The 15,844-nt window shown below is 40.3% G+C and overlaps 1 protein-coding gene across 1 annotated transcript in view; it reads right to left on the minus strand.

Annotated features, from left to right (window-relative positions):
• Positions 1-15,844, minus strand: part of LanB2 (laminin subunit gamma-1) — a 53,301-nt gene that overhangs the window by 20,993 nt on the left and 16,464 nt on the right. The window contains exons 4-12 of the mRNA XM_089237722.1: positions 11,886-12,070; positions 7,037-7,222; positions 6,620-6,737; positions 6,198-6,305; positions 5,777-5,913; positions 4,155-4,277; positions 2,078-2,380; positions 1,139-1,363; positions 72-257 (exon numbers count right to left, since the gene is read on the minus strand). Coding sequence (XP_089093848.1) covers positions 72-257; positions 1,139-1,363; positions 2,078-2,380; positions 4,155-4,277; positions 5,777-5,913; positions 6,198-6,305; positions 6,620-6,737; positions 7,037-7,222; positions 11,886-12,070 — 1,571 coding nt within the window. The remainder of the gene's footprint in view (positions 1-71; positions 258-1,138; positions 1,364-2,077; positions 2,381-4,154; positions 4,278-5,776; positions 5,914-6,197; positions 6,306-6,619; positions 6,738-7,036; positions 7,223-11,885; positions 12,071-15,844) is intronic.

The raw sequence follows: 15,844 nt of genomic DNA on the forward strand, positions 1-15,844 counted from the left end.
TGATTTGCGAGAATGTATGTATGCCGCAATTGAATGATGAGATTATAGAATTATAGCAAGCTGTATTTTACCAGCATATCCTTCTGGACACTCCAAACATGCAACTTGTTCATTAGGTAAGATTACGCATGCACCGTTTTCAGGACAAGGGCATGGCTGGCACGCATCAGGTGTTTCAAGTACAGCGTTTCCATAAAACCCTGGAGCACAGCGCTCACAGTTATCACCAGCCGTATTGTGTTGACAAATGCAACGACCTGTAAATAAAAAGGAAAGACCGGTAAAGTTTTGTTCTGGATGCAAAACAAAATTTAGCAAATCGAAAAAGAGTAGTAAGTTAATTGGCTGTAACCACTGTCCTTAAGCCAGAGCTGTAACTAGGATTCAGGTAGAGATTAACATAATTTTGCTGCTCCCTCTACTTTACTTTAGAACCGTTCACAACCCCCAATCTATCACTATTGAGGCTATTTACTACCATTTTAACTGGAAGAGGTTAATTGTGTGGGAATTATTTTGTGTAGGTTACCTACAGCATACTGTATGTCAAAGCAGCATATGCGTATATCAGTCTTCCAAATTTGTATGTATTTTATATTAATGTATCTATGTGTTGCGGGTCTGCTACTCACTGTGGCAGAACTTTTTGAAATCAGTTGACATTTGTGACTTGAAGGTGGGAACCGCAGAACACCCACTTCAGCAGACCATATAGTGTGACATGTGTTCACATATCAAGTACCATTCGTCCATATGACCAAATGCTCTATCACAATTTTTGCAAGAGGTGGACTTGAATGTGGGGCACTGTATATTGGTGATCACCTCAGTTTTGATAGTAGAGGAATTTCCACCTCCACAGTGATATGTGCAGAGACTATTTTAAATGGGATATCTGCACATATTTACACTTCAAAGTTGGAAAATAACAGAAAACCAACTTCAGCCAACCTACACTATGCCGTCAATGGGGTTTAAAAATAGACCATTGCAACACAAGTCCAATAGGATGCCCACATAGCAGCTTATAGCAGAAAACTTAGCAATTTTTTAAATTTAAGTAAAAAATTATTGGAAAAATTCAAACAGAAGAGCAAAACAATATCCTGAATGTGATTCACTAGAAAAAAAAACTCACCAGTTTCTGGATCACAGTACTCAGCGTGGCCATGGCAGTTGCAAGGAACACATCGAGCGAATCTTCCTCCACCAGGAGGATCATTTCTAAAACCTGGGGCACATGACTCGCAGAACTGTCCAACATATCCCTCAGGACAAGTGCACATTTCTATCCAAGTTGCATCTGGACCTATTGGAGAACGCTGTGCTGTATCCAGAGCGACATTATCTAAGAAGGCAGTACCTGGAAATCGGGAAAGATTATTATTTTTCATTGTGAAAAAAAAGGTGTAATAACATATAAAGGTACGATTAGAAAGAAACAATATCGCACCTTAAGTGGTATCTTAATGGGTCAGCTAACGAGCCTGAGCCGTGGTTCAGAGTCAAAGAAAAACCCTCAAAACAATCTAAGACTATTTTTATATTCAATAAATTGTTATTTATTTATTAATAATTATTATTTATTATAAATAAATAATAAATTATAATATTATTAGAATAATTATTATAATAGAATAATTATTTTTTTCCGCACTAAAAGATATTTTTTACAGATACCGAAAAAGAACCCTAAGAAATGTTAAGGCCCTGCGGCTCCAAACTCATAAAGATGACCCTATAAATTTTATAACTATTTATAACAAAACCTTTACATATTGTATAGTTAGCAACTACAAATCTAAAAGACCACAAAAGCCTGATTCTCACATGGGCAAATGGGACACTTGCCAGATGCCCACAAATTTTCAGAGCCCCAAAATTGCCTACCTTTTGCATAATAGGCACAGACCCCTCTCCCCGCACCTCTGCTTCAAAGAGCACTATATATACGGGCCACCGAAAATTCATATTTGCCCAGATCCCGAACTTGTGAGAAACAGGACCTGGTTATCACCTGAAAATCAAACATCGGGTATTTGATGAACTAGGCAAGTTCTATTAATGGTATTCTCACCTCTTGGAGTATACGTTGCCTTGATCTTCACTGCTGTCAGATTTGATATTATAGTTATGAAGTCGTGAGAACTAAGCCTTGGATTCCAACCATACGCCGAATGCTCGTGTAATCTGAATGCATAGTCCTGATATCCCATAGTAGGCATAGGGTTCCCCTGACTGAATATGGGAAGAGATATTGTCAAGCTTGCACCTTCAAGAACAATGTCTTCGAGGGTAGCTTGAGGGCCTTCTTCTCCAACCCGGAATCTGAAGCGCAAGTTCTGATTGTATGATGATCGTTGGTCGCCAAGATACCTAGCTGTTCAGAATAAGAGGATAGAGCAAATGTTAGTGCATACGAGATATATAAGTCAAATAATATATATATATATAATTGATTTTCTGTGTGTGTGTATGTTCTCTATATGAATCAACAATTTTAGATCAGTCATCGCCAAATTTTGCATATATACAGTCGAATCCTCTTTTAACGAATACCGTTGTAGCGAAAATATCGTTTTAACGAACACTTTTCTAATCCTCCAGATAAGCGTACATAGGAATAAAATGCAAAAACCTGGGATTCCTTTATAACAAAATTTCATTGTAATGAAGTGATTTCTTTGGTCTCTTGGAGTTTGTTATAACAAGATTCGACTGTATATACGAAACAGGACCCAGATTGGCCAGATAGGCTACTTTAAAAGTTTGCAAAAGCCAGGAATATACCCCAAATGGGCAAAAAACTGTCGGGCAAAAATGGTTACTGGGGCCTCAACAATCACTTTTGGAATGTTTACTTTGTTTGGCGTAGTTCCCTACAAATGTGTTTCAGACATGCATATGTCTTTAGAATGGTTTGTCTCTTCTTTAAGGCTTCCTGTATTATGTATAATTTATTCTTTTATAATGGTTAATCACTTTTTCAATCCTCCCAGTAATTCAAGGAAGCTGGGCAGCACTGGAAATTATAGTCTACATATAATAAAGAACCTGAGTCTGATGGCTTGCAGGTAATGACAATTATAGTTCTAGGTACATTTATTCACAAATCATAAGCTCAAACAAAACATGCATTGACATAGACTAGAAACACCCCACTTCACATTCCCAAGAGGAGATTTTGGAGCACAAAACACAGATGTAAATATACAAAATTTGTATGTAAATATACAAAACACACAGCAACATTTCGAACAACAGCATCCATTTTCATGTGTAGGAATGCATGCGACAGAAGCAAATCAGGGAAAACAAAAATGTTTCAATTATAATGTTTTGATAGGTTACCATCATTAACAAAGAGAAAAATGTGAAACCTGACGTCACAGGGTATAAGAGGCATGCAGAGGAGGGTGCTAGGGGATCCTGTACTTCCCCCACCCTCAAGCTAACCAAAAATTAGAAGGAAAACAAAATATTTTGGTGAAAAAAATTCAAATATCGGAAGTTTTTGCGCCCCCCCCCTTCAAAGGTCAATCCTACTGCAGGGTATTATAGTCTCTGATCGGTCAATATGAACCAAATAAATACATTATATATCACAACAAAACTTTGTAGCCTATCATAAGCAAAGGCGAATTTTTTATGGAGGGGAAAAAAATTTACCAATATACTCAATTTTCGCTGCAGAATATAATGTGCTTAATCCTGTTACTGTGGAAACAGATACAAGGAAAAAAAATCCTGTTTTCAGAAAATGTACAGCACTTGCACTTCTTTTAGGGGAAGATAGATGGCACCTTTACAATGAAGAAAAGCTTGTGCTGAGGCTTCTACCTGTCAGTTGACCAGTTTTTTTAAACCTTCCGACTCCAGTCTATATAACTCCTATATTTAAAATTTTCTGATATCTGGAAGTAATATAAATTGCCAGAAACACTTTAGAAGTTTGTATGTTCCACAGGGAAATAGTGTTATTTAATGCTTAGACGTCACAATCTTGCACAGCTTATTCCTTTCAGACCCTGGTGCCACAAATGTGTTGGTTGCTTTTTCTCATTGTAGAATATTCCTATAAATCTGCAGATTGAAAAATTGTTCTAATTTCTCGGAGCATATTATCTATAAAAAATGAAATATTGCCTACTCACCAGGAGCAATAAAATATACAGGTTCTCTTGATGGAGCAGTAACAGTTATGTCTTGTGTCACCGGGTGGTGTTGGGTAGGTATTTCTTTGCCATTATAATCTTTTGCGATCCACCTTTCGTTATCTAGAAAAGCAAAACGAAAATAAAGGTACTCTATTATCAAACTTCACTGAAATTTTAAAAGATGCTGCAGAGTGTGATTGAAACATTTAAATTATTTAACATTAAATAGTTAACAACATTAATAATTAATAATAATTAATTAACATTAAAATCATTATTTTTTATTTCTCGAATTTAAATCAAATTTTATTCATAAGATGTGCACGACTGCACAGCAGCTGTAATAGTCAGCTCTCAGTTCTCTCTCACATACATGCAGCTAGAAAAAATAAGTTCCTAGAATGTCCAAATTGTTCAGTTCGGTATTAAGAATTTCTGTATGCACTGAAACCATTCAAGTCAATAGTCTAAGGATTTTATGCATTTTCTTCTAGCTCAATCATTCATTACACATCAAATGACTCAAAATCTTTCTGAAAGAGAAGGGTATCTATAGGAAGAAATTCTGAGGTGGAAAAATATTAATCTTTCTCAAGTGACAGTTACTCATCAGATTAATTTCGATTGACACGAAAATTTAGCTCATGGTGCAACTTTTTTTATGATATCACTCATAGTTAAAAAAATCGATGGCAGATGGCAGCACTACGCATAACAAGCATTAAGAAGAAACAAACCATGTTAGGTTCACAACACTTACACGTACATTCCAACATGTATCAATTCGTTAGAAGTTCCACAGAAGAATGTGAACAAGGTGCACATGTGGTTTAGTAGTAGCTGTTTTATGGGAGCTGATGCATTGATACCAACTAAAATGTTTGTAAGTCGAATCCGAATTTGTTAGCTGAGGCAGAAAAACATTGAAAAAAATCTTTGCCATCTGGAAAATTTGTCAGCTGAGGCATTGATTAGCCGAAGTATCACAGTATCTTGTCTGTATCCTTTGGTAGTGAACTTGACTTGAGTAATTAAAGCTCACTTTCACCTTATTGCTGTAGGATACTATTTTCAGTTTCATATTTTCTCTCTCCTATTCACCCCCCCCCCCCACATAACTTCACGGAGGAGGTATACATACATGGGAAAAATTAGCCAAAATTTGTCTAAGTGGGAAATTTCTTAGTGTTTGTGAAAAATTTTGAGAATTCATCACACAAAAGAATTTTTTTGAAAAAATAAGAAAGTTAATGCAGTGCAATACTTTTCGGTTGTAAATACTTGACTATGTATTTTTCCCAGTAGATGGCAGCACATTTTACAGAAATTGTGAAAAAAATCTAGTCAAAAGGGAAATTTTGCTAGACGAGGTTACAATCATTGGCCATACTGCAAATTCCAACCAGTGGAGTTGTTGCTCTTACTGGTATTTCATCCTGCACACACACCCAAACTATGACCCCCCTGGTCAACCTTGCTCTGTCTGCCTGGCTATATACTTCAGTTGATAGATGTTTAGTTTTCACTTTATTTTTGTGAATTTTGACAGAAATCTTTTTTCTCACGCTTAAATATACAAAAAAAAAAAGTAAGTAATCAAAGTAATCAGGACATACTACCTCGGTAGAATCCTGTTTCTACGGAAAACGCTGAGTACCCTACTGCACTTCTACAAATAGAAGAATGTCCAAAACAAAAGCAAGGAAGACATCCAAATTCATTTTCCGCCTGCAGATCGAAATACCCTGGTTTGCATCTTGTATAGAAAACAGAAATGAATATAAACATCAGAGGACAATTTTTTGACATGAAATACATCAATCAGATTTCACTTCCACGCTGAGCGATGTCATTATGTATATAATACAGTGTATCTGGCTTATATCGTTTTTGAAAAAACTGTCATGGAAAAAATGTTGTAAGCAGGAAAACACCTTAAACGAGAAATCTTGATGAGTATAAGCTGTTACCACTAAAATAAGTCATACTAAGCGGGATCCACTATTTTTATCAATATTTGTAGCATATAATTCAACTTACTGGTCGCATCTTTGACCTTCAACATTGTCCTTACAGCGACATATACCTGTTACGTGATCACAAGACGGCTTATTTTCAACACTGCCAGCAACATTGCATCCACATGGTCTGTCATCGAACAAGGGAAAAAATTTAATTCAATAATGAATAATTACTTCGTAAAAAAATTCAATTCCAAAGTAGTAAAAAATTATGTAGTCAAGAAAACCACTGATAAAACATTAATGCTGCCATTCTGACTTCAACAAACTTCACAATGAGGGGGGGGGGGGTTCAATAATTAGTCCAACTTAAGGTGAATGTACATTATGGTCTTATTTTTAAAAATCATATGTATTTTTAAGATAGGATGGTTTGATTGAGCGTGCAGCCAAGTTTGTGCAATGATCATCTGAGAGGAAAAAAATAATTCTACATCTCACCTGCATCCAAAGGATGTAAAGTCATAAAAGTTTTCAGCACACTTGTGGCAACGCTGTCCATCAACACCTGGTTTACATGGGCACTGGCCATTGCTGCTACATTGCAAATGCCTAGATCCTTAAAGCATAGGAGAAAAATAAAAAAGTCTCTATGCAGATGTACATCTGGAAATACATACCATGTTTTACATTTTATTTTTGGCAACATGCACAGTAAGACATTGGCATAAAATTGATCATACTCCCACTTATAACATCAACTTTTGGAGTACCCCCGCCAACATGATTAGCAAATTGATTAATTCAATTGATAATTCACCCCACTTATGAAGTACTCCTAAAGAGAGTGATGTTATGTCAGTCTCGCAGTAATACAATTATGAGGTTTAAAATCTTGTATGGAAATTGTATATTTACCGATAGAGTCACAGTTGCAGGGAATACATCTGCCATCTTCCCTCTGATAGAAGTTCTCCTTGCAACGCTCACAGTTAGCGCCATCCGTGTTGTCTATACAATCCGTGCAGTGTCCCCCATGACCAGTCTGGGTCCAGAGCTCATGATCAAAGAAGCATTTGTTTGACCGCCCATTGCAGTTACATGCTATGGAAAGAAAAAGGCATGTGTTACATTCAAATATATACAGCTTACTTACTATGTTGTTTACATCAACATGCTTAAATATTTACACATGGTATGATTATACAGGGCTATAACTTTATTTTGCTAGTAGCCCTCATAGAGTCGAAGTATACGATTACTAATAAATGTCCTTATGCAACAAAGTCTTACTCATACGATTGTGTTACTTACAAATACAAATACAACACAACGCCACAACAGGCAAAATGCCCAACGAGGTGGCTGAAAAAAAGATGCCCATAAAAATATGGATGTCATATATTTCAAAAAATACAGCAACCCAATTAAAAATGCAATTAACACAAATTACAAACAATATATACACATGATAAAATATTATACAATGCCCATAAGGAATACTTATGGTTGTCTTATTCTAAGAATGGATAGCTTCTCGATTTACCCCAACATGTTTATCGTATTTCTTTTTAAACGTGTCAATTGTGTTACAATTTACTACATCCGGGGGTAAGCTATTCCATTTATTAACAACCCTATTAGAGAAAAATTCCCTGTGACACCATAACCTTGCATTGTCCCTCACCAATCGATACTGGTGTCCCCTTGTAAAAGCAGTCGATTGGCGGTGTACTAAAAGTTCATGGTCCATCCTATCCATCCCATTGAAAATTTTGAACACTTCGATCATATCTCCTCGACACCTGCATTCATCCAATGTGAACATATTCAAAAAATAAAGTCTCTCTTCATAACTCAAGCCCTGTGTGCCAATAAGGACATGTGCGTAGCTCTTCTCTGCACCTCTTCAACCAAATCTATGTCCCTCTGTAGGTATGGTCTCAGCAACCTTACAGCATACTCCAGTCCAGGACGAACTAAGCCTCGAAAAAGCGGAAGAATGACTTTAGGAGAACGTGAAAATACTTTTTTGAAATTGAGACCACAAGCATTCTATTCGCTTTTTTGACCACCGCTGAACAATGTTCAGAAAACCTAAGCCACTCGTCAATGAGAATTCCCAAATCGGTGACCCTAGTTGCATCCAGGATACTGACACCATTCAACTCATAAGAGAACCGTGGGTTGTTCGAACCGAAATGAGCGACCATGCACTTATCAACACTAAACGTCATGCTCCATTCATTCTATACTCCATTCACTTATACAACAAAGAAGATTTTTAACGTTATGTTTTCAAGTGAATTTTTTTTTCACTGTCATCCCTAAAATGTGTCACCCCCTCCCCTACAAAATTACCACACAAGCCCGTTTTTGAGCGCCCCCCTCCTTTGACTATTACTCTTTCACAGTACACATACTTTGTAAATATTCCTATGGGGAATTTATAATTATTTATATAGTGGATGTCGGAAAGTGTGTGTTAATGTGTGCATGCCTAGTCATACCATATTTGTGATGTCAGAGCAGAGCGGTCTTAAGAGGATCATAGGCATCTGGGAAAAGTGACTCCTCTGACTCCTTGTTTATATTGGCACACGTGCCAGAGGTAAAGGGCACTATGTCCATTTTCGTCAATATTGGGATAGCACTATTAATTTCCAGTACTTCCATTACACTATACACCAAGTCCTCTCTCTCTCTCTATTTCAATAAATAAGGGATATCCATTTTATAAAACAAGCGAGCTCCATAGAAAGACATAGTAAAAAATCTTCATACGGCTCTCCCGTAAAATTTCCTTTTTATGACATGGTGCCCTCTACCTCTGGCATAAATATTTACTATGAAAAATTGTAACCAGATCTCATTAGTATGAGGCCCTTTGCTGCTGAGGGTCCCTTACGCATGAGCCCAAAAATGAGATCCAGTCTCTCTTCAAAAGAGAGGCCTCACAAAAATGAGATCCAGTTGAAATTTTCTAGAATTTACCAAGTCCTCAGAAAAACCCCTTGGCCACGGAGCCCATGATGCTCTTAAGACAGCCCTGGTCCCCCAGGCAGTGCAGCATGGGCCCAAGCATTAAGACAGCATTGTGCAAGCGTTATTCATTTCGTCAAAAATCTCAGCCTATAGGCCCAAATCTAAGATGTGAGACCATAGGGACCAGGTCAATGAAAGACAAAAAGAGTGACTCAAAAAAGTGGTCAATCATGGGAGTGACCAAAAAGTGGTCAATCATGGGGAGTGACCACAAGAGTGACTGAGAGGCATATTTACAGGAGCATGGGCTAAGTAGGCTATAGGCTAGACCAGGGGTTGGCAACCTTTTTTGGCTGTGGGTCAAAATCAACCAAAATGTATGTACAAATATTAAGAAGACGTTTGGGGTATATAAAGTATATACCCGAATATAATTATACTTTGTTTTCAGAACTCAAGTGGGTCACTTGAAATTATGAATGGGTCACTCTGTGTCTCGTGGGTCATAAGTTGCAGAGGCCTGGGCTAGACCAAGGTGGAAAAATTAGAGAAATAAATAGTCAAGAAAATTAAACTAGAATAGAAGAAGGGTGGCAAAATTTGTGTAGCCCCCCCCAAAACCATAAATCCGCCTCTGCCCGGGCACAAGACAAAAATTCATTAACAGTACTCAAATTTCAGTGATAATGATAACATGGGTCACAGATACGTACTCATTTTCAAACATTATAGAAGGAAAAACTCTAGTATATGCACATTATTACGTACTCAAGTTGAAAATTAGAACTGTATTAACTCACGCTCCCAGGAAGATCCATTCCAAACATGGGACTTGACGCAGAACGAACAACTGAGAATCGACAAAAGAATGCAGAAAGAAAAATTTCCCATGTCTGAATAAGGTAACTCAGAAGAAGAATACACCAGAGAGTGTCTTGATTTTACTCTTTGAAGAAGAAACGTGTTCCACAAAGTGCTCACACCAAAGAAAGAATTTTCTTGAAGAGGAGGCCTCTCCCTTTTCTCTATTTGCTTTTGGTCAAGTAGAGGGGTGAGGCAAAACTATATACACAGATTCTCTGTAACATACATTCTATCAACTCCATACCATGTTAGATTTCAAAAAAATTTCTCATTCGATTTTAGTGTGCAAACTATGCGTAGAAAAATTTTCCCAATGAGAGCAGTGTTTCCCAAAGTGGGCAATATCACCCCCTGGTGGGCGATGGAAATGTCCAGGGAGGAGGCGATAGAAGCTATGGATATAACATAGGATCCTATGGGTTGGCTTGAGTTGGGAGCAATGAGGGAAAAAAAATTTCTCCGAAGAAGGCGGCCGATGGAACAAAAAGTTTGGGAAACTATGCCCTAGACCAGGGGTGGCCAACTTCTTTCTGTTCGTGGGCCAACGTAATGGTCAGCTATAGAGTCGTGGGCCGCATCAGTGATGCAACTTCGGTGTATAAGCCGCTCCCCATTACTAATTGAATTAATTAGTTAGTTATTAGATTAATTTCGTGACTAGAACTAAGAAGTTTGTAAATCAAGAAATCTGCTGTTGGAACCTTTATAGTTCAAATAATGTAATCACAAATTTAATTTTTCCACGGTACTTTTACCTTGTCGTGGGCCGCACAAAATCACTTCATGGGCCGCATGCGGTCCGCGGGCCAGTTGTTGGCCACCCCTTCCCCAGACCATATGTGCATCACACGGAGTCATATGATGAGGCCCGCGGCACATTTTCAGTGGATTATGGCACGTTTAGAGATAATTCGAGTGACTTGCACAGCACACTTACAGTTCACTTAAGCGGTCCGCGGCATATTTACAGATCACTTAGCGGCTCTTGACACATTTAAGAGACTCGAAGCGCATTTTCAGGTTCACGCAAGTGGCAGGAGACACACTTGCAGATCAGCTGAGTGGCCCGCGGCACACTTGCAAATCAGCGGAGTGGCCCGCGGCACATTTCCATATCACTCGAGTGGCCTACCGCACTGTTTCAAATCGATTAAGTGGCGGCCCGTGGCATATTTATAGATCACTTGGCACATTTCCAGATCATTTAAGAGACTCGAAATGCATTTTAAAATCACTCAAGAAGTTCACTTTGAGATCACCTGAGTGACTCGCGGCACATTTCCCGATAACTCAAGTGGCCTGCGACATTTCCAAACCAATGAAGTGGCCCGCACTCTCCAAAAGGTTGAGCACCTTTACAAATACCATATGAATTTTTGGGGTCTCTTATATACAGTATAGTGTTGTTTTGAGGCATGGGGAGGGGGGGGGGGGAGGGGACATGTGGTCATGCCTAAAATGCCTCAATTTTACTGAAAATTTGTGGGCCCCTGGGCACGTGTCCCGTTTGCCCATGTGAGAAGCAGGCCCAGACTGTATGCAACGTCATTTTGGGAGGGGAACACACAGGTCCCAAAAGCAGGGACTTTTTTTTTCATCACAGCCAAAATGGAATTCGGCAGCCATGCGCTCTCCTCCTACAAGGGTGATGCTGACCGCCCCCTCCCCCCCCAACGATTTGCCAGGTAGGGCTTCAGAAAATCACTTGGTTCAGGGGCCCATGATGCTCTAAAGATGGCCCTATGCGGGGCTTATTCGGCAGCTATGTCATAGTATCAGATTTGATAATCATAAAGCCCTAGTACGTATGAGTGACGTGTCGGGCGCGCCCACGCATTAAAATGGCCCTAATTTTCACGCATACCTACGTTCTAGTACTTGAAGTACTACTTGAGGGAAGATCGATGAAATGACTTACGCTTGCATTCGTGAATGTTGGTGGCAGTGGTCCGAGCCCAGGGCTGGTCATTGTAGAAAGGCAGGCACTGCTCGCAGTCTGCGCCGGCAGTGTTGTGCTCGCACTGGCAGACGAGTCGGCGCTCCCAAGGATTGTACTGCGTACCGCCGACGATGCACTTACTTGCGTGGCCGTTGCATTTGCACCTGCGAGACAAAAGAAAAACAACAACGTTCCGTTAGCATTTGCTGGGTGTCAGTGGTGTAATTAGCAGTATTGTTCCGCTTGCTAAGAGGATTACTTCACGGATTGCAGGTGTTTTTGTGGAAGTGAAAATCCGTCCAAGATTTCTTGGCAATCCGCATTCCATAGACTCTTTTTGCCGAAAAGACAAAGGGGTGGACTTCCACCCCCCCCCCTCATGTAATTACGCTCGCCTACCCTTTTCGTCACTCCCATACTCACCAAGCCTCAGGTCACCCACTGATATGGTTCCTCACTCTCTCTAGGTCATTTTCTTGCCTGCCTTTCGGTCACTGACCACGATCCCTTGCTCTCTAGGTCTTTTGGTTTCTCCTATGCTCACAATATCTTTAGGTCGCTTTTATGGTCGCTCACTTAATGATCTATCGCTTTCTGTCACTTTTTTGGTAATTCTTGTTTGTACACGCGCGCTCTAGGTTCTTCTTTAGACTTTTGGTCACTCACCAACAGGGGCTACTCTACTATAAGGCCGTGCGGTACTTATTTTTGGCTCCTCCGCCTACGTTTTTTGTCGACAAAGCTTTTTTTTTTCCGCTCTTTCAACTCGAATTTGGCACCCCTCCTGAAGCGGCGCGCCATGCGAGATAAAATTCAAATATGGGAAATTTTTTTTTTAATAAATGAAACTCTTCACATTGATTGTGGGGCACATTCGGGACCCGAAAAAAAATTAAGCTTACCCTACATTCATTTTTGAGAGGCAAAGCAAGGTGAGAAAATCGCAGGTTAGGAACCATTGCGGGCATTTAGGCCTTCGTTCTTATCAACACGTGCAAGCCCAACAGGCTGTTCAGCTGTGTGTGTGTGGGGGGGGGGGGTCCATAACAGTCATCTATAAAGTCTTTATAGTCTCCCTCCAAGTCCTCACTCTAAACCAAAGCTGCATTAAGAGATCTTTCAAGCGGCTTTGCTCTAAACCATTTATTACATTTCTTCCATTGAATTGGGAGTGAGGGAGTACCTACACAGTTTTGAGATTTACGAGATTTTCTGACACGTAAAAGAAAAGAGCACCGAGCACCTTGTGTCACAGCCGAAACGTATGAGAATGATGAATAATAAGGATAGGAAATGAATGCCGGTTAGGCTCGGCCAAGGAGCCCTAAGCTTGGCCTCTTATTGAGAAGGGAAGAAAGACGATCCGTAACTGCAAATTTTGCAACTGTGTATCATACAACATGCGACAGTAAGAATTGGTGGGCCCTCGGGTTCCGAATCAAATACATTTATTTGACTCGGAAATTACTGAACATTTCTATTAACAAGATACATTGTTATATGGACCCCCAAAAAATACTCGTGGTCCTGTCACTCTGGGTACACACTAAAAAAAGTGGGACCGGGTTTGAACACTTTGCGGCCCACTACAATTTATGTATACGTGGGCTATCATCAGGAAGAAGCTACTGAGTACTAGAGGGTCATGACCGCAACAAGGGTGGGGGACTGAAAGGGGCTCCAACCCAGAGCCCGAAGAAGACGATTCTTATTTTGTTTTTCACGCTGTAAATTCACTATAGTGGGGCCCGTGAAAATCTGATCAGGATCTCCCACCAAAGATACTAACCTAGGGTTCATGCTGCAGTATGTAGAGGCCATGGCTTCCTGATGTACGAACGCTTGTTAACCCCCACCCCCACCCCACCCCAAGCGGTACAGCAGTATCTTCTTTAAAGAAGTAGGCTTTCTTCCGATTTTCAGCAGATGCAAAGTAAGGCGTATAGAGCAAAGTGTTTCATCGGGAAAATCAACTTTGCATGCATCTGTTCCTGTCAATGATAGAATAAGAGGCTTTTAAGGAGGTTAAATATTTCGCCAATGCCGGTTTAAAGGTGAATTAGACACCCAGGGCCATGCCTGGATGAGCCTCTGGCTTTATGCAAGGGCCAATTTAGCTAGATCAGAGGGCCCCATCTATATTTATACTAACTTTATCATTCATTGATTCATTTATTTACATATGAAATTTTTTCACAGCTCTTTGTGCCCCCCCCCCCTTCAGCAGAGTCACGTGGCTCCCCTTCAACTTGATTTTCACCGGTGGCCTTCTTGGAATATCTTAGGGCCACGAAAAGGCATATGGCGCAAGATTGAGAAATACTCATCATAATCACGGCCCTCGTTAACAGATTTTTTCCCCCTCCATCTGCCTCTCCTAGAGCCATGGGCAGAGATACGGGGAGCAGCATGGGCACCCCCTCCCCCCCAGCATTGAAGGGGAGCCGCCTCATCTAATGTATATGCGTATAAACGAATTGACATCATCATCATCATGTCCCTCCAGCAATCATCATCGTCCCCCCCCCCAGACTTTCAAGTGTATTTCCGCCTATGTCCAGAGCCAAACCATAGGATCCTATGTTGTAATTTCCCCCTCCCCACAAGAGCAGGGCTGGCAGAGCTAGCACCCTGAGACCCTGCACAATTCTTATTGTTTTGTATTTTAACACTGTAAATTCACTATAGATGGGGGACTCGGCTCCAATATGTGGGGGGCAATGGTTCGTTCTACAGCATCCCTGATGCACCACCTTCCCATCCCAAATATCGCCCACTTTGGAAAACACTGAATTAACCCAATACAAATGAGCGTATTTTTTTTTTTTTTAGTGAATGGCAATGGAGGACATGCCACAACAACTCTGCTGATACAGCATATTTTGAAAGAAAAAAAAAACAATAATAACAAGGAACGTTTCCGTTTCCGCAAACAGCCATTATCAAGTCACGTGACTGAGCAAAGATGGCGAATGTGTGTGTTGAAGGGGAGGGAGAGGAACAGCAAATGCTATTTTGCAAGAACAGCAAATATAAGCGGACGTTGTTGCTTGGCTCTTTTTTTCTTTCACTTAGATTATCTCGAGAGGCCGTCGTTTCTCTTTTTTTCTCTTTTTTTTGCGCCAGCAAGTACAAGGACACCTTTTTTTGAAAGCTTGAAGAACCTACATTAATCTCCAATGTTTTGAATCTCCCATAATAATTATTCAATTTCTCGCCCCTAAGGGACCTCCCTTATCCAAAAATGGAATAATTACCGTTTCAATAGGACAGTGGTGCTATTTTGACTCATTGAGCTATGAATCCCTTACAACTTCCTTGTTTATGGTTACCCCAAACTTTTCGTTCCATCAACCGCTTCAATTCTTCTCTCCCCCCCCCCCCATCATCAAATGCAAGCCAGCCCAAAGGATCCTACACTATAAAGCCAGGAAGCCAACCCCTGGGACCCTTCTATCGCCTCTCCACAGGGACCAGATATTACCCACTTTGGGGATGAATCCGCAAAGGATGAAACGGCCCTTTTTAACCAGAGGATGAAACGGTGCAATTTTTAACCAGAGGATGAATCGGGAAAGAATTAAACGGCCCCATTTTATCTAGAGCAGTGTTTTTCAACCGCCGGGCCGCGGTCCAGTACTGGGCCCTAACACTAGTCACACCGGGCCGTGAGTGATTCAGTTTCATTTTTCCCATTAATGTCTCGTTAGTTGTATGTATGACCGGGCCTTTTACTTACACAAAAGAGATTTACCGGGACACAGGCTTCCAAAGGTTGAGAACCACTGAACTAGAGGATGAATCGAGAAAGGGCGAAACGAAACTGCTCTATTTTCAACCAGAGGATGAATTGGGAAAGGATGAAACGGGCACATTGTTAACCAGAGGATGAAACGGCCCCTAGGTGGCCAGTCAGTGTGCGTTTATCTGGACGGGCA

The sequence above is a fragment of the Pholcus phalangioides genome, unplaced genomic scaffold (assembly GCF_987345545.1).
Source record: "Pholcus phalangioides strain wild (caught in Gottingen) unplaced genomic scaffold, Ppha-v1.0 ptg000010l_1, whole genome shotgun sequence".
In the NCBI taxonomy this organism is placed as follows: Eukaryota; Metazoa; Arthropoda; class Arachnida; order Araneae; family Pholcidae; genus Pholcus; species Pholcus phalangioides.